Raw genomic sequence first — 18,530 nt, 5'->3', positions numbered from 1 at the left:
ACTAAGGAGCCATTGTATTGGCTAGTTAACAGCAATGGAATTGTAGGAAGGTCATGTGAATCTTTTGCACTCCTTTCACTTGAAAAGGTAGCAGTGTGCCTGACTGTTGCAACACGTTTGCTATCTGTTTGCTGTTTGCTTTGTTCTGCTGCAGTCTATTTCAGTTCTAAATTGGACTGAACCCAGAGTATGAGGGAGGGAAAATAAACCACTATGTTTATTTATGTTCATTTGCTCAGACCACTAACAGAACCACTGAACAGAGAGAAAGAGAGAACTGCCTCAGAGTCACATTCTTTTCTTAAAAGTCACAAAGTGTGAGACCCATACAGAAGATCTGATCGATGCCATATACTGTGTCATGACTCACATAGAGGGCACATGAAAACACAAATATAATTCAGAACACCGTGAGGGAAAATCAAAATCCCTTCCTGTGCACAGGAAGTTGTCTTTTATTTGTTCCACCGGTATGGGTTAAATATCCAGACCTCTCCAATATACACAAAACACAGATATTCACACAAGCTTTCACATTCGCTCTCCGTGATGTCAGGCAGCGTCTCGGCAGGTGATGAGAGACATCTTATCTGAAGTGACACCCACAAGCCTGCCTGCCTTGTGCTGCTGGGCATGTCACCCTCATGCTCCACTGTTTGAAGCAGGAGCTGCCAGGATAGCTTTACTCTGAGATACACCAAACTTTCCCTGCTGGGAGTGACTGCCACAGCAGGTTAAAACATTTCAGTTTCCTGCAATCGACTCGTCTCCTGAGCATAAATAACCTCCTGTGATGCATCCCCAAGCCCCATCTGTGTTTCCTTGCATTATGAATGGCACTTGAAACACACACATTATGATCAAGGAACAACACCCTATTCCTGATTTGATGAAAATATATTATTACTCAGCCATATCTAAAATGTTCAGCATACCAGCACAAATCTTCTCACTGAGAGCGTGCACTCTGTCTATTCTTCAATAGGCATCACTCACTGTCTCCATAAACATATTTTTTCAAAAATGAAAAAGTCACTTTTTCCCATAGACAGCTGCATGTTCAGGTAAGTTACTGTAGCAGCTAAAAAAAAATATGAAACTACAAGAATTACACCTGTCACTCTCATTTAACTACCATCAAGGTTTTTCAGAGTTTTGCTCATTAACTTAGCAGAGGATTTTTTTTTTACTTTCAATAAAGGAAACAAAACAGAGGAATCTTCCAGAAAGTAGTAAAGTGCTCTGTGAATGGGCTCCTTTGTCTATGTGTCCCTCTTTCTCTGAAAAGCACAGTGTTTCTCTCATTAGGTAGAGTTTGGCTGAAGTTACCTGTCACTCCAGAGGCTGATGGGATTGGAGGTCCTGGCTGGCCTATACTGGCCCGTTTCTGGATCAGTGGTCTCCCCTCACTGCAAAAGCAATAACTGTTATCTACTGTCCCTGGGCAGAGCATAACGCTGTCGGATCAAGGATGATTTAATTTCTTTTAAAACAGGGGAGTGCTTTTTCCCCACCTATAAAGGCACTTTTGTCTGTGTGCACGCCTCCCTATCATCTCCATCTCAGCTCTGCGTGATCTGGCCCAGGATTGAGTCTGGCCTCGACCGTGCAGTGTCCCAGCCTGAGAGGCAGCAGGTGTGCTGTGGTGCAAGGGGAATGTGGGAGCATTATCCCACACAGTGCCTGAGAGGCAGAAGTGAGGAAGCCGTCTCAAAGGCTACAGAGCCCTTCTTGTGTATCCAGACTCTGCTTTTACCATTATAAAAAAGTTGTCCAAGCATGAAGTCAACACTCTTATTTTGCTCTGTATGCACAGACACAAAAATCTTTTCCGAGGTGAAAAAATACAAAGTGACAATACACCCTCTGGAAACACAAGGTAAAAGTCTAACTCCTGCAGGTTTTGTTTATTATTTTTCCCTTAAAAGAGCCTTTGGCACTGAGGAAATATAATCTCTGTTTCAATTTTGGTGACCTTGGACTGTGCTCCCTTGGGATTTTAAACCCTAAATGAAGACAAAATTTCATGATTGGCTATAAGAATTTTGGGACGGTATTCATGCTGCACTGGAATATAACAATTATATTGTCCTCTAACTGACATTATAGTTATATCTTTTAAAATCCAGTCTTCAATGAGCACTTATAAAATTCTGACTGACACATTGCTGTTAAAAGTAAACATCAGACAAAGCAAAGAAAGCAAGAAAGATCCACTTTAAAAAAGAAAACAAAAGGCAATTTATTTCAAACCATGCTCATGTCAGTTACAGATGCATAGCAATTATAAATGTCATTGTACAGTATAAGGCGTTGAGACTGTATCACAATCCAATTTGATCAATGTTTCATTATACTGGTAACATTACATTCAGATTGAAGTCATAACACAGCATTCTACACAAAATCAACGTGTTTTTTACTAAGGATCTGTACACTTTAAGGGCTTTGCTGTTTACAGATGTGTTTACAGATTCACTTCTAGACAATCATTAGTGATGGTCTAGAATTACAAACAATTCTGATGTTGTGATACCTCATTGGGCTCCAACTAGGACCTACATAATTTATGATGGTTTGCAGTTACTGTGGTGGTGATGGTGTTATCCTTATTTGACACTATGATCCACTGCTAGATTTTACATTTTCATATAGGTTTTATTTTTCAAAAATCTGAGTTGATTAACATAGGATCTAGATTAGTAAGCGTAAAAGGACGACACAGAAAATCCCTTGGTTCTGATAATCTATTTACCATTGCTGTCCATTGTGTTGTACTGTATGTACATCTTGAAATCATATGAATTCTTTGATATTTTGATTCAAATACCCTGGGTCACATATCCATATTAACTGATCATAGATGAATCACCAAACTTTCAAGGAAACATGGAACACTGTTGTAATATGAAGAGGTTCACAGTCTTTAATTCTCAAGATGCTTCCTAGGAGCCAGTATTTACAACTGTGTTCTATCATGAACTGATTCAAATGTGAATTCAAATATCAGAATAGTATAAGATGGAATATACTGTATTAGAAAGATGTAAAATACAATGGAAAGCAGTGATAAGAAATGCGCATTATACAGAAACCATGGAACATTCTGTAACCAAGTTGAAAATTTCAAAAGGGTAAGGTGCCTGAAAAGTTGAAATTATGCTCATCCAGTTTCTGCACTGTGTTGTTCAGGGAAATCCATATGAAATATTTAGTTTTTACTCCATCCCTTGAAGTAATTCATCTGAACATAAGGATACAAAAACCTTGTGGTATCATCTCCAATCTGGTGGTGGGTGCTGAAAGGCTTTAACCCTCTAAATAATTCACCACTGATCACTGGGGTGTATTTAGCCAAGTTATTTTAATACACTAAACTAGTAAAAGGTGTCTCATCAAAGCCTGTGTGTACAGTACCTGAATGGCAGCCCTGAATTTTGTTGTGTTTATTCATTACAAAGTTACAGTACTTTTAAGATATGAATTTCTCACAAAATATGTGAGCATTAGAACCCCTTGCTCATATTCTAATTTGATGCACTGGAGTCCCATCACAAACAATTTTGTTTATTGTTTCATAAAACTAAAAAAATGAGCTGTTGTCTCCAGATTCAGCAAAAACGCTGAACAAACAACCATGGTGGAGAATAACAATTAAAGATTAAACTCAGCATCTAAAACTCTTGGCTCGTCATTTTATCCTTTAAATGACATTTCAACCTTCTTTGGACATGAAAAAAAGCCCTAGTTGTGTAATCAAACAATGATGTTATGAATGTCAATGCATTCTCTCTCCAATGTAGTATAGATAGGAGGCCAAACAGGTTTAAGTTTCTTCTTATTTGTATTGACCATTCAACAGAAAAAGATGAAAAGTCATATTTCATTGTAATTGTAATACAAACATTATCTTTATCTGCCTTGCAGAAGACACACATACAGTACATAGAAAAAAATGCTTAGTTTTTACAGTAAGTAGACTCCCTGAAAGTTATACCCTTTACAAAATTATGTTTAAAAAAACATGCATTTCCGACTAATTGGGGAGCTTCACAATTTCTGTTCACAATATTCTGTTTCATATAGCAGAAGTAAATTCCAATGGATGTTTTGAAGATTTTAATGTGATGTAAAAGGTGAGGTTCATCTCATTTCTCTACTCTTTCATATGCAGGAAGACTTGCTTGATTCCCTTTAAATTACGGGTCGCTACATCTACAGTATATATTTGCATTAGAAATACAAAATGTATGTTAATGTGGATCATAAAAGAAAGGTCAGGGGATACCCTCCCCACATTGCCTATTGCACAGACCTGTCCATCCCTGAAATCTCACTATTCCACATCCAGGTGATTTAATTTGCACTTTAAAACACTGCATTTCCATCCCTCACTGCCTACGAACTTCCATCCTTATCAATGCTTGCTATTTCTCTCTAACAGTTTTCATTAGGCCAGATTTGTTTTCTGCGCTCTAAGAAAACATGAACTTCTACTTTCTAATGGCATAACTAGTCCCTATTTATACAGTATTATATAATACCTTGCCGTACACTGACACTGTTCCATGCATTGCATACTATTAACTCCTTGCCTGACCTTATTCTTACTTTCTTTAAAATTGGTTTTCCTTGCCACAGTGACAGAATATCCTGCGATGTAATGCCACTGCTGCTGGCCCTCTCTGGTCCTATTCTACGATTTCTGCTTCCTCCTTTTGTTCCCCCCTTTGAGATCGATTTCGCTGGTCCCTCTTCTTCCCCACCCTACTTTTGTAATCCCCACCCCAAATAGCAGGATGTATGTAAACAAAGTACAGTAGATATTACAGAATAGCACTATGGGGTTCCCACTCTGTTACAGTACACCCACTGCTGTACAGGAAGATTTTCATGCGATAGAGTGCTCATGTACAATATACAATGGCTCAGTGGCAGTTCAGAATCCATTGGTCAGCCCCAGGATGGGTATCCACAGGAATGAAACATGAAGGCATCAAGCACTGGGGGCCTTGAGCGAGTGCTACTGACAGGGTGTACGGTTTGGAAGGGTGCTGGAAGAGGCCAAATGGGCAACTAACCTTTAGAAATGCGCAAAGTCTGAGGAGTTTTTAGGGTAGCCAGGAGAGAAACTGAAAATAAACAGAAAAAACAGAACAGAAATGAGCATGAACATAAAAACAAAAAAAGAAAGAAGTAAAAGAAAATAAAAATAAATTAATAAATATACAAACAAAAACTGGCTTTTAAAATTAAATCATAATGACTTGGTTTTCCTTTTTGAGAAGCTTCAAATGTCCAGGTTCTCAATTGGTGTCTTAGCTTCTCAGCCACAAGGCTCAACGCTGATCTGGCCCTTTATGCTAAGAGTCTTCAGGTCCTGGCAACGGGACGGGTTTGTCAGACACACAACACAAAAAGATGAAATCATAATGGAATGACAGGTGGATGAGTACGAATAACGGTCGGGGGGGGGGTTGCAGGGGTGTGGGAGGTTAGTCCATTGATAATTCTGGACAATAAAAGAATCATCTAGTAACAACAATAATGATAATGAAACACGTGATGAAGAATGAATGCATTCAGATAAAAATATGATGAAAAAAAGACCACCTGCGTTTCCATGGGGACCTGTTCTCAGAAGCTTCTACCATGTTACGCATCAGCTACGCCTGCACAGTCACTCTTCATTTCCATCTCTTTGACTATTTTTAGCAGTTGCTGTTTTTAGTGTTTTGGTCCCATCAACAGACTTAGAGAGGATACAGAATCCATGCTGCCCACTGGTATTGAATGGCCGGCCAGAGCTTGCACTGACAGGTGCACTATCGTTTCAGTAAGCACATTAATGTGAGAGAGTGCAGGGATGTGATGAATGTGGAAAACTGCTGAATTATCACATGATTTAAAAATAGCATCAGCCATACAATGTGGTTTCACAATATTACCGGCTTTGGATTAAAAAAAACAAACACTTTAATGCATTAAAAAACAATTGCATGCAAAGGTTCGGTTAAGTGATGAAGAATCAGTTACTACTGATCAGATCATTATATCATTACAGCTAAGTTAAATTACACAGACAAATGGAGTGAACATCTTCCAGATCATGTTTATGTTTTGTAGAAGGCTAATGTATAGAAATAAGAATGTCACCTAATGATGTAAAGCTACATCAGTATTAATTTGAGATTTACTTTAGGAGAAAAATGGCAACCTGACAGTTTTTAATCACATGCGTGCATTCTCTCTTGCCTCAGTGAGCAGTGTGATGTATGTACAGTAACTGGTCTCACAATGTAAAACCAGATGGCTACCATATCTCTTCAGAGCATCCTCAATAATATGTCACAGCTCTGATCTTCTGATACTGAGACGTTAACACTTCTTTAGACAGTTTAGTGTATCAGAAAACAGCCATAATCCATAGAATGATTATGTACAGTATATACTGTAATGCATGCTTGCACTCAGGCTGAAAGGTACTCAGGAAATTGGTCTAGTTCCAACAGGAGCCACCAGTTGGAGAATGGCAGTGATCTACAGCTGATTTCATGTTTTGATTATAAAATAAAATAATTAGCTCTTACATGATAAAAGGCAGCACCACAACTGCATGATAATGGCACGCTTACAGCTTGTCTGTCCAGAAGATCAGGAATTTGGTGAACTGGTAATAATCCTTACCTTGCTTTGAGGCCCACTGGAGCAGACATGAGGCACATTGGCACAGGAAACTAACTCTGTCCACAGATCTCAAGGCTGCAATGTATTTTGGTCAATTGAGATCAACTCATAACTACCAAATTCACAAAGGAAACTGAGGACAGACTTCCCCAGATGGACCAGAATTAAAGAAGAAACATTGCCTGAACTGTGTGGCTACTGGATCTGAGGGATTTGACCCAGAAGCTGGGTGCACATGGAAACGCAGCCAGTGATGAGAGTGAAGGTGCTGATGGTGCTGATGGTGGGGCAGGAAAGGGCGTGGGTGCATATGTGATCCCCTGGCTGTTGTGTGTGTCCATGGGAAGGAGGCTGCCCCCTCCCCGGGGTCAGAATCTGGTGCTCTCATGTTTCAGCATGCGGATCTTGGGGAGCCCCCCAGCCCCCCGGTACCCATACCCCTGGTGCTGCTCCTCCAGTCACCGACCGCTGCTGCTGGACGTGGAGCTGCTGCTGGAGCTGGAGCCGCTGGAGCCGCGGTCCTCAAATATGGAGATCTCGATCTGAGCACCGCGCGTCAAGGAAGCAGGAGGAACAGGAGGGGGGAGGAGGAGGGCGGTGGGGGGTCGGACAGATGAGGGGGACCCCCTCTACCAAACTGATGAATCTTTCCAGGGGCATGTCCCCCTCTGCGGGTTGATGAAAGTGTTCCCCCATTGCCGTCTTATACTTTAACCTAAATCACATTACTGTAAGTCACACTCAGGGACAGGAGCTGAAGTTTTGGAGAGTTTAGATATACAAATACAGTGCAAAAATGTTTCAGCTTAATATAAAGTTATACAGTAAATGGGCATGACCATCTTCTGTTTACCCCCAATTCCTTTCTATATTTTAAGAGGCAGTCTGAAGTGTGGAAAGGGATGAATGCCAAAGATAACATTTTAAAAACATTTTTGGTGAGCAGTTTTTAGGTAAAGCAGAACTGGAAGGGAGAATTTATTTTATATACTGTTTTGTGTCGCATGCCTAGCAACAGTTTAGCAACACAGGCATTTCACCGAGTTTCAGTTTGAGAGGAAATGCTTCAAAAGGCCCAAAACTTTTCTGTCAAGCCGTGAAACCCACAAAACGCGAAGAAAAATAAAAAAAGGAATGAGAAAAAGATTGTGCTTAGATGATATGCACTGGCAGAATACTTTCTTGATAGCCCTCTTGTAAAATGCCACAAGAAAAAATTCATTTCCACATAATACCCCATCTTTCACAGAGATAGCTAACCACAGCAAAGCAGCGCTCCTCTGAAGTCTTTCTGAAGCTGGTACATGATGGAGCTGCTGCAGTGTGGGACTACTTAGCACATTATCTAGGATCATGTGGTGTGAGGAGGGGCTACAGGGCAGGGGGACACGAAGGCCTCCTCTGAGAGAACAGAGCCAGCGTGAGATAATCCCTTCTGAAGTGACTAGGGTGGAGAGAGCTGTTTATATATTGAGTTATTCTTCTGATTAAACTGTGGGGAATTTTCTCATGAAAATGCCAGAGATGGAGGAAGCCAGTGTACCTGCAAAGTACTACTCTAAAAAAGAGGCCAGGTCTCCAGCAGAAAATGGTGATCAGTCTATCAAACTATCATGATAAGTATCTGGAGAGATCCAAAAATGTGATGTCAATGTCCTGTCCTCTGGGTGAAAGATTAAAATAAAAAAAACAAGCTCAAGGTACAGTCCCATAAGGAATGGTTAATAGTGGACAAATGTTGTGGTTGCTGCTTTATTAAGGAAATGAATGGTTTCCCTGGGACTAATGCAGAAATCATAGAGTTTGAAAGCACAGCACATTCCTGAAAAACACTAAAGGACCAAAATGACTGCATCTAAAAAGGAAAAGCCTGAGCAACCAGCCAATTGGGATTTCCATTCCCTTGAGCTTTGAAGAACAATTCAGATGGAAATGCTCCAGTCACTCGCTTACACAAATCACAAATGGGTCTTCTGACATCTTGCTCAGTATTTGGAGCCTTTAGTGTATACTATGGAACTGGAGATGACCTTTTTAGTCAGGAGTGGGAAAAGAATTTACACAATTTAAAACAAAATATCTCACCTTTCAGACAGACGATGTGCTTTCACAGTCTGACCAAAAACTTGAATATCTCTGATTTTATTTAATTACACCTCTAAGTGTATATTGGGGACTCCACAGGTTCAGACAGAAATGGGAAAATGTCTTGAGAGTTCATACAGAAATGGGAAAACGTTTTGAAATGAAGATCTTTTTTCTGAATATCTTTGGACCTGACAACAGATTTCTTGCAATACTTGTAGATCTATAAAGAGAACAGCTTTATTTAATTGCAGTAAATCTAGCACATGTCTCTTGCAAAGCAATCTTTTAAGGATCCCAAGTTAATCACCAACTGAGACGACAAGATTCAAGAAGGTCTTAAAGTGACCATTTCTTGTGGAAGAAGTGTCTTAATTTTATCACCAAACCTGAGAAAGTCAGTATGGTACTCCAAGAGCGAAAGAATAAAAAGCCATTAAATATATATCAGTCTAATTTTTGTCCAATTAAAAAACTGATAAAGGTTGCTGCACTTCAATTAGGAATGGGATTTCTCTTACGCCCAAGGAATTCTGAGCACATCCATCACTGCAGACTGTACAGACCTGGCTGTGATTATTCATGTATCCTGAGACATCAGTAAGCCCAGCTCACATGTACGGATTACATTGCCTACCCATCACCCCACCATGACCCTGTGAAAGGATACAACCCTCATTCCCCTCTCAATAGGATCTGTGATGAGGAGACCTCGGGGGGCGTAAATTTTCTCATTCTGCTCCTGGATGTACCTGGAGATCTTCTTCAGCACCTGTTCCACAGCGACAACAGACAGCTTTGTCAGTTTGAAAGAGTGCAGAGCATCCTGCAAAACCCTCAGCCCTGCAGATAGTTCCCCTGCGTCTGAAGACCTTCCCAGACAGCAGCTGAGCTTTGCAGCCCATGGCACTAAAACGCATTAACTTTAAATGCTGGATAACTGGAGACATCTGTAAAGGCAGCCAAATGTCCTATTTGTAATATTCAGTTAGGAAAAATATTCTACCGTATGTATTCTGTGTTTTTAGGTTTTTTAATTCACTTGCAAATCAAATAATACTTTCTCAAACACTTAAATATGCTATACAATATGGATAGTATTATGTGTAGATATATATTAGTGTCAATACCTATCATACATGAACAACAAATATAAAATATTGTTTACATTTAAAATAGTTTTGATACAGATTCCTACTGAAATCAGCCCTGATAATAACATAATAACTTCCAAGAATATTCCAAGAAGATTTCCTCTGAGTTCTGCGTGACCTCATTTTGAGATATTGAGGTATTATTCCTGTTCTATTTTTGTGGAATTTGTTTGGAATTTGCCATTATGCAGCCATTATTCTAAAGTGTTACCAAACTCTCTAACTGAATTTGGAGCTACTGTTGTTATCTTTTTCGTAGCATGCTGTCACTTGACACAAAAACACGATTCCTCAGTACTCCTTGTGTGACAGCTGCCTGCAGAATGTTGTTTTCCAACAGTAAATTTGTGAAAAAAGGCATACATGGTAAAGTTAGAGTGCTTAAACTGCTGTACTAATGTCTAGTTAACAGACATAGTACAATGGAATTAACATTCACAACTCAGGCTACTCAGACTGCCTATTCCTTCAGCTAAAAAATGAACTCCTCTCTTGTGGGTTCCCTCCTGACTCTCTAAATCCAGAATAATTCCATGAAGCAGTAAGCTGCTATTCATAATTTCTTTGTACTGAAAGCCCTTGAATTAAATTACTAAAATTGACTGGTTTATTTTTGCTGCATTAGATTTCAATTTGATTTTTTTTCCACTGGAGCAAAATCTGATTAGATTGTGTGCTTGTAATAGTTCAGGGCAAATTGAGAAATACAATAAAGAGAAGGAGACAGTTTATTTAGACTGTCTCAGTGCGGTATATTTCATTTAGCAAATAACCATTGCGTCAGATACATGCCCATAACTGCATACCCCAATGAAGTGAAACTGAGTGTTAGCTCTTTAGTCCAACGTTCTTTGTTTTCTCTGGTGAGAGACAGCCTCTGAACTGAGAAAAGACTTCTCATAGCTGTGGGAAGAAATTTGCTTTGATCTTGTTTCAGTTCTATGGTAATTAAACAATCTTACTGGTATAAACATCTTAATTGTATATCATGCTGAGATGCTCCATATAAAAGTCAGTATTGTGTTATCTTGCATGCTTTTATGAACTTTAACCATGCTTACAAACTGGTCGCCATGCTTTCCAGTGCTTGTTCATGCTTAGCTGTGCTTTGTGTCAACTTTTACAATGGGCAGAGCAGGGGTCAGTTTCTGTGGCTTGACATGAGCTGTCAAAGCGTTCTTGCTCTAAGAAGTCTGCTCTCTCTGGACCCAGGTCTGCTATGTTGTTGTCTGTGCAGAAAAGGGTTATTATTTTAGATTATTATTATTTTAACTGAACTGAGGGATTCAACAGTGTCTGGATGGCCTAGGATCTTCAGTCAGGTCTCTGATAATGGCATGGCAGCTGGCCCACCACAGAGGGCACTCCTTGTCTAGGGAAATGGCTGACACTGGGCTGAGTTCCCAGGCAGTGAAGGGAGAACTGGTGCGCTGAAGCCACACTCAGCTCTCTGCACAGAGAGTAGGCGTCAAGAATACACTGCTTTTCTCATGCAGATAGAGTTGCCCCCCGGAACAAAGGCTGTCTGTACAGAGCTGGGCAGCAATGAGGCAAAGTGATATGAGGAGCCTGAGCTGTGCCACACTGGCCATCATGCCAGGCACCACGTAGTGCCAGTCAAGGGGAAGCTGCTGGCACTTTAGAAACCAAGGGAAGATGCAGAGAGATCTGGTTGTTTTTAAGAGCTACAATTATATAGTACCGTACCTTCCTCTTCTCTCCCTCATTTTTATTCCACTGAAACATATCATCTTTGTAGCAATGGCTCCTGGTCTTGCAATTGCAGTGTCAAAACTCCTAAACCTGCATTGTGCATTTTGAACAGATGTTACGGGGATCAACATGCTCTCATCAATCATATTAGTGTAATTAAATCAGCTTCCTTTAATGAGGAAAACTGTGTTCTCTTGCTCTGTGCACTTCCACATGCTTTAATGTGTGTGGGCTTTTATCAGCTGGAAGGCAAAACCAAGTCCAACATAAAGCACTTTGTCAAAACAGTGACTCATGTCATGTAACATTATCCAGTCAAAGTCCCTACATTGTGTTTAAGAAATAATTTCACAGTTTATGCTATATACCAGTATCATTGTAGTACTACAAATCCTGATAGAAAATGTAGGCCTTTTCAAAGCACCTTTCAAAATCATAAAGATTAATCTGATGGGACACAATAAAGATTACATGTGCAGAATAGGCTTCCTTTTTAAGTTATCTCTAATTTTTAAACAAATTAAGCCAGTAAATACCTGTTCTTTTTCAAGGTGCCCATTATTCTCCACACAATGCTATCATTGGCACAGGTTGTTATACCCGTTGGCAGTCAGGTGCAAGCTATTCAAAATGTCAGTTTAGCAAGGATACTTTGAGAGCGGTTATGTCATTTTGGCAGAGCATCATGAGTCAAGTTTTATCTTACATCGTTTTTCTATCATCCAAGTTTATTCAGCAGTGACTGCACGCAGCAACAAGTCCTTCCTATACGGCATAGGACTCCGTGGAATCACATGTCAAACAGAGACTCTTCGCTTCAGTGCAGACCTTCCATATGAACTGGACCGATACAGACCATCAATCTGATATTTGAACAGTTGTAAAATAAGGCCAACTACAAAGCTGCTTCATTAGCTGTCGGGTTAAATACGTGAAACTAATGGTTTTGCCAAGGACTGGTGGAGAGGTGCATAAAAAATTAAGCTTCACTTAAAAGCCGCAATTCTGTTAAAAGTTTAAATACTTTTTATACCGTCATGATAATACAGATCGTGACATGTTTTCACCTTTGTACCACACAACGTCTGGGCAGTAACAGGCGCACTTCAGGTTTGCTCTCACCTTCTCGTAGCGGGTCTCCATGCACAGGAAGATGATGTAGGCAGTGGCACAGGCTAGACAGCCCTCCAGGTATGATTGGCCTCCGATCTTCTCAGCCTCAGCATAGTAGCTGTTCAGCGTCTTTACCGTCTCTTCGAAGAACGTCCGCTCAATCTATCCAAGAGATCAATAGATAAGAGCTCACGCCTCCCCATCGTCTCACTGGCCCTTCGCTTCCCGGCCCAGCCTGCTTTCCAAGGGACTCCCCAAGGAGCATCTGAGCAGACTTGGTCATTCAGTGAAGTGGAAAAGTGACCCCTCCCGGACTGTAGCCTGCAGCACCAACGTGCTGATAGTCACTTCAATATCACTGTGTGACGCCTCTTGCCATTGTGTTTTTCACAAATGATTCATAACCCCAGGTCATATACTGTACGTTGCATCACACACTGAAAACTCCTTCATTTAAAAGCAATTTTAAAATGTGATTTACTCTATAAACAAAAAGTGGGAAAGCAATGTGTTATTTTAAAACCTGATTCTGAAATCTCAAAGTCAGATGAGAGACTTCAATATTTGTGGCCTTAAAGAAAAAACAAAGGCTTGAATGTAAAACCATAACAAAAGATGAAAATTGCACTGAAAGGAAAGAAAGAAGCTGTTGCCTTATTTGTTCCCATCTGTATAATCTGTATATTCAGCATAAAATATATAGTATTCATTCAATATCTGAAACACGTTTATTAAAATATATATATACATGTGTTTCTCAGAAAAAAATGGAGCAATGTACTAACCAAACATATCAGCCTTCTCTGGCATTTCAGAATATGCCTAAAAGATCTTTAAGGGTTTGCTAATTGTACACAGAAAAAACACAGCAGTTAAGTAAAATAATCTTCTGTACAGCACATTCAGACATCATAACATATTTTAACACTGGTAACCCTGGGAACAGCTGAATTCTAAAATTATCATCTCAACTTAAACTGCTTGATGTGCCTGGCATTTATTCTGTGGTGTAGTGCTTTATTCACACTTCAGAGGATTCCATTAATGTCTATGACACTCCAAAGGCAATCCCCTTGACATGGATCATTTCATAAACATTAGTGACCCTCAATGAACCCAAAAGTGGTCAATTTGCAGTTCTCTGGTACTCTCCCTTTGTACCATATCTCAATATGACAGCAAAACCCCTTCAGATTCATCTCTTCATCTTCTGCTCCGTACAATTAAGAACAAAATGTTTTTCTTTCTCCTTCACTGTCTGCCAGAGGACTAAGCACCACAACACCATATTTTCAGCCACACTGCCCCCCTGTATCTCAATTATGTTCTCTAAAATGCCCTGCTCTTGGCTCTCCTGAATGACCACAACTACATATCTATACAACAGGGACTTAGACATGCTATGTCATCTAAACAAGACAGGGAACATAAGTCAGTTTGGTAAATATTACTGCCCTGTGGAGATCAAATGTAGACAATACTGAGTTCCCAATCATTTTATTTCCTTTGGGCTTAGAATGAATTGTGGTAAGTGATGCTTTATTAAGAAAATTAGATTTTTTGTAAAATCCAACCGTGGGCAAAAAGAAAAACAAAACTGCCTTTCATGCTGCTCAGTGTCCAAGTGGATTACTTCTGATAGTGGGACATGAATAAACTCACTGTGACCTCTGCATCTGTTGGCTGGCTGGTCTATGAGCTCTGCTGCATCTTTCACTAGCTCTTTTCCTTGTTAAAACTGCTATAACTCAGACATGGCAGAAAGACCCTGTGGGATGAGGACTTACCCTACTGTCTAGTTCGGCAGGGAACTTGGTCTGGAATTGGCAGATGGTTCCCTCACTGTAGTCCCTCTGGATAAAGACTTTAGTGGCCAGTGAAGCACTTCGTCGTAGCTCCTGGAGGTTGTGAAACTGGGGAGAGAAATAGAGGTGTCTGTGAGTGCTGCCCTTTCTGATGCTGTTCTGGAGTCTCTACAGCAAAGGCAACTCAGCAGAAATGCACAGAAGCACAATTAGGAATACTCCAGGAAACAACACCACGCAGACAGAGCCCCAGTTACAATTCAGTTTAACACTGTATGTGGCAACAAATACTTCATTACAGTATCGTATTTTGAATTGGACAAAAAAGTCCGCCTTGGCATTTACTGGAATAATTCAAATGGTGGCATGCTGTCGCAGTAGTTATCACTGCTGCCTTCAGCACTGGGACCCTGAGTTCAGTTCCGGACCTGGGGTTCTATCTGTGTGGAGTTTGTATGTTCTCCACATATTCACGTAGATTTCCTCCCAGAGTCCAGACTTCTGTGAAAAGTGGCCCTAGCGTGAGTGTGTGCATGCTTGTATTTGTGACTGCCCACCCTGGGATGGACTGGTGTCCTGTCTAAGATGCATCTTGCCTTGTGCCTGTTAGGCTCCAGCTCCACCGCAGCCCTGAACTGGATGAGGTGCTTAGAAAATAGATGGATGGAAAATAATTCAATGTACAATTTCTCTGATACCCAGTCTGAAACGGCAGATTTGGAGTTAGAGGTGTAGGTTTCATTGCACTAGATGAAACTGGTAATAATTCTACAGTGTGTCTACATGGAGCTTTAATGCAATTAACTCGAACGAGGTATCCAATTAGCAGTGCTCCAATCGTAAAACTGGACTGTTTGGACCGCCCCTATCAGAGACAAACAGAGAACCCATTCTGAGTATACCAAAAAGGCCTCAAAGCCATGTGTGTCTTGGAATGCCAAATGCACAACACAATGGGGACATACCCTGTGCTCACAGATAGATTTGGCTTCAGAGAAAATGTTATTTCTCCGAGTAGTTTGCCGTTTGTGTAGTCACTGTCAAGTGAATGAAAACTTCATTATGAAATGCAATCTGTGGATGTTATCTGGTGGCAACAATGAAGAGAAGATGTGCTGTAAGATCTTTAAATAAATAGACCTAAAGGAATGAAGGAAGAAATGTGGGGAATCTGACATTCTGCTTCCGCGCCTGATCTATCCATGCACTCATGCGGGACTCAGGGCTGTTTTCAAAGGACAGACAAGACAAAGCTGCCTGTGCCGAGGTTCGCATTGCACAGTCTGATTTTTGGGGCGTGACAAGGAGCCCATTTTATTTTAAACAGATGTGTCCTACTTCACCATGCGTGGTGATGAGAAAGGACAGAGCAATCCCAAGTACAGCGGAGCCTAGTGATGGAGGAGCTGGGATCGCCAGCGGAATGTTTCCCCACATGTTTGCTTCTTTTTCACTGTGCTTCTATTTCTCTTTTCTGTTAAAGATCATTCCCAGTTAATTTTCCTGCAAAACATTCTCTGTGGTGCTAATCCCAGTGAAGGACAGTGATGAATGAGGAGCTAAAATCTGCCAGTCACTCCCCTTCTCTCCTGCCCTCTGGGGTTGGAGAATCATCTGATTAGCCTTTACAGTGCTTATTGAAATGCCCAGAGCTGCAAACTCAGTGAGCGCTGTTTTGTTAGTTCTGTAAGCTACACATACAAGTATAAAAACTCCACAAGCAATTGGTTGTTGCTGTGAACTACCTATTAATAGTACACCTTCAATTATTTTGTACAACTGCAAATTATTCTGGCATAAAACAAATTAAACAGCTATATTTGGTAAGAATGCACGCTTAGTACTGTCTGCTCTAAGGAGCAATCTTTTGCTTGAGTCCGATCCATAACACCATTTACAGGAAAGCTGCAGGGATGTCTAGTTTATTGAACTAGGTGTCAGAAAACCTAAGATGTTTGCTCATGTTTAATTAAGGAATTTACACATTTACACATTTGGCACACGCACACGCACACGCACACGCACACGCACACGCACACGCACACGCACACGCACACGCACACGCACACGCACACGCACACGCACACGCACACGCACACGCACACGCACACGCACACGCACACTACTACAGGCTTCTCAATAGTGAGCATGGGTAGGTGTGTGAGTGAAGTTTAAATACTGAAAGGAAAGGGATGTGGTTGGATAATTGGTCTGGGAGTGACAATTTGTGGAATCTGGTGCATGTGGGAATGTGATGGGTTTAATTAGGAATGAGATTGTGAAACAGTGGTTTTGGGAATGCAACGCCGTTTGCGAGGGAGAGTGTGGGGCGTGACACTTGCTTCCTCTTGCCTGTGGAATGAAAGGACTTCAGATTTCTCAAGGTTATTTTTAAATTCGATGACACATACATGAAAAAAGTGGACAGAGGCTCAAGAAGGTAGTGGCACAATATCTAAAGCAATCAATCTGAATTCGGTCTTTGTAAAACAAAATATGCATTTCCAACAGAAATGGAAAATAAAAAGTTTGTCCTTTTGCATTTCATGTAGAAACCTCCCAGTGTATGCTATGTGAATCTTTAAATAACCACAGAGTGTAAATAAATGTGTTTATCTCAGAGACCTAGAGACATAAGCAAGAGAGCTAATCTCTTGAAAGTGAATATTGTAATGATTTAATCAGCTACTGATAGAGATCGGATAACTGAGGAAGGCCCCAGGCGATATTTAACTTGACAAGTCACATGTTTCCTGAGCACAGACCAACAACTCTGCATTCGGAATGTCAGTATTTTGTTCCCTCTGTCTCTCTGCTCCTAGATTCCCCCATGAGATTGACGTTTTTCCTTATTTATGTCACTTTCTGTACAGCTAAGTGCTTTTCAATTAAACCATTTGATCAGAATGACATATCCTACAGTTTTGCCAAACTGATTACAGCGCACAGAGACACAGAACACACACGTTGTGACAATCAGCATACTGTATGTAATGCTAATAAATAATATAATAATAATAAACATATACCCATTTCCTTCATGAAAACAACAGTATCAACAATCTATATTTATCATAAAAGCCCTGAATAGTCTAAAAACACACAAGAGCCCTTTGAACTGAGACACTGTGATTGTGAAAAAGATTTATTAAGGATGAATCACACATCCCTATTATGATATAGGGTTCCTTGTATCAAGGGTCTACAGATGAGGGGTAATAACCTATTGCTTGGCGTGCTGCAGAAAGTTACAACGCTGATCCATGTTAGCTGCAATGCTGAAATGCAGATGCCACATCTGGACTTGGAGCACAGAACACAAAAGTGATGCTCTCAAGCATGCAGGGACATTGAGGTGCTGCTGATTCCCCTTTGCACCTAACATGGTGCTGACTGAACCCAACAGGCAGGAGGAGCTGCAGAGCGGATCAGCACAGCAGAAGAGATTTTAGCTGGAAGATAATGCTGGAGACAGGAGAGTAATAGATGGGGAGGCTCCAAACAACTATTCAGCACAGCGCGTTAATCAGCAGTGTAGGGAAGCTGATGTCCAGAATCCAATGTGAGTCACGAAGATATGCCCTGACAATTAAGCAAAACATTGAAGGTTGACACTTCAAACACTTGTGCAGAAGTGCCAATGGAACACCTGCATGAAGCAAACAGAAAAAAACAAAAACAACTGACTGCAGGTGCTATAAGGCAGCAGTGAGAATAGCAGTTAGGGTCCTTGAAGGTTGTGGGTTCAGATCCCAGTTGAGATACTGCTGCTGTACTCTTGAGCAAGGGGCAGTATGTCAACTGAATTGTTCCAGTAAAATATCATGCTGTGGAAACAGGTGCACATGTAAGACCTTTTGAATAAAAGCATCAACAACATAAATTAGAATTCTCTTTTCTGTGGTGTATCCCATGATCAAGTGCTCCTGAGATGTAAAGGTAAATTATTAAAGGTGACACATAATACCTTTTT

General features: G+C 40.6%; 1 protein-coding gene across 3 annotated transcripts in view; it reads right to left on the bottom strand.

Moving 5' to 3' along the window:
* Window positions 1-2,217: 2,217 nt before the first annotated feature.
* The window catches only part of golga7bb (golgin A7 family, member Bb), a 79,270-nt gene continuing 62,957 nt past the window's right edge, over window positions 2,218-18,530 (bottom strand). For all 3 annotated transcript variants that reach the window (XM_088635310.1, XM_088635309.1, XM_088635308.1), the window contains exons 7-11: window positions 14,540-14,665; window positions 12,762-12,914; window positions 9,443-9,544; window positions 7,126-7,229; window positions 2,218-5,132 (exon numbers count right to left, since the gene is read on the bottom strand). In XM_088635310.1, the coding sequence (XP_088491436.1) occupies window positions 7,146-7,229; window positions 9,443-9,544; window positions 12,762-12,914; window positions 14,540-14,665 (465 nt within the window). In that variant the 3' untranslated portion in view covers window positions 2,218-5,132; window positions 7,126-7,145. The remainder of the gene's footprint in view (window positions 5,133-7,125; window positions 7,230-9,442; window positions 9,545-12,761; window positions 12,915-14,539; window positions 14,666-18,530) is intronic.

Source organism: Lepisosteus platostomus, chromosome 6 (assembly GCF_059453375.1).
Source record: "Lepisosteus platostomus isolate fLepPlt1 chromosome 6, fLepPlt1.hap1, whole genome shotgun sequence".
Taxonomy (NCBI): Eukaryota; Metazoa; Chordata; class Actinopteri; order Semionotiformes; family Lepisosteidae; genus Lepisosteus; species Lepisosteus platostomus.
The sequence above is the reverse complement of the archived record's forward strand: the minus strand, read 5'-3'. Positions and strand labels throughout refer to the sequence as shown.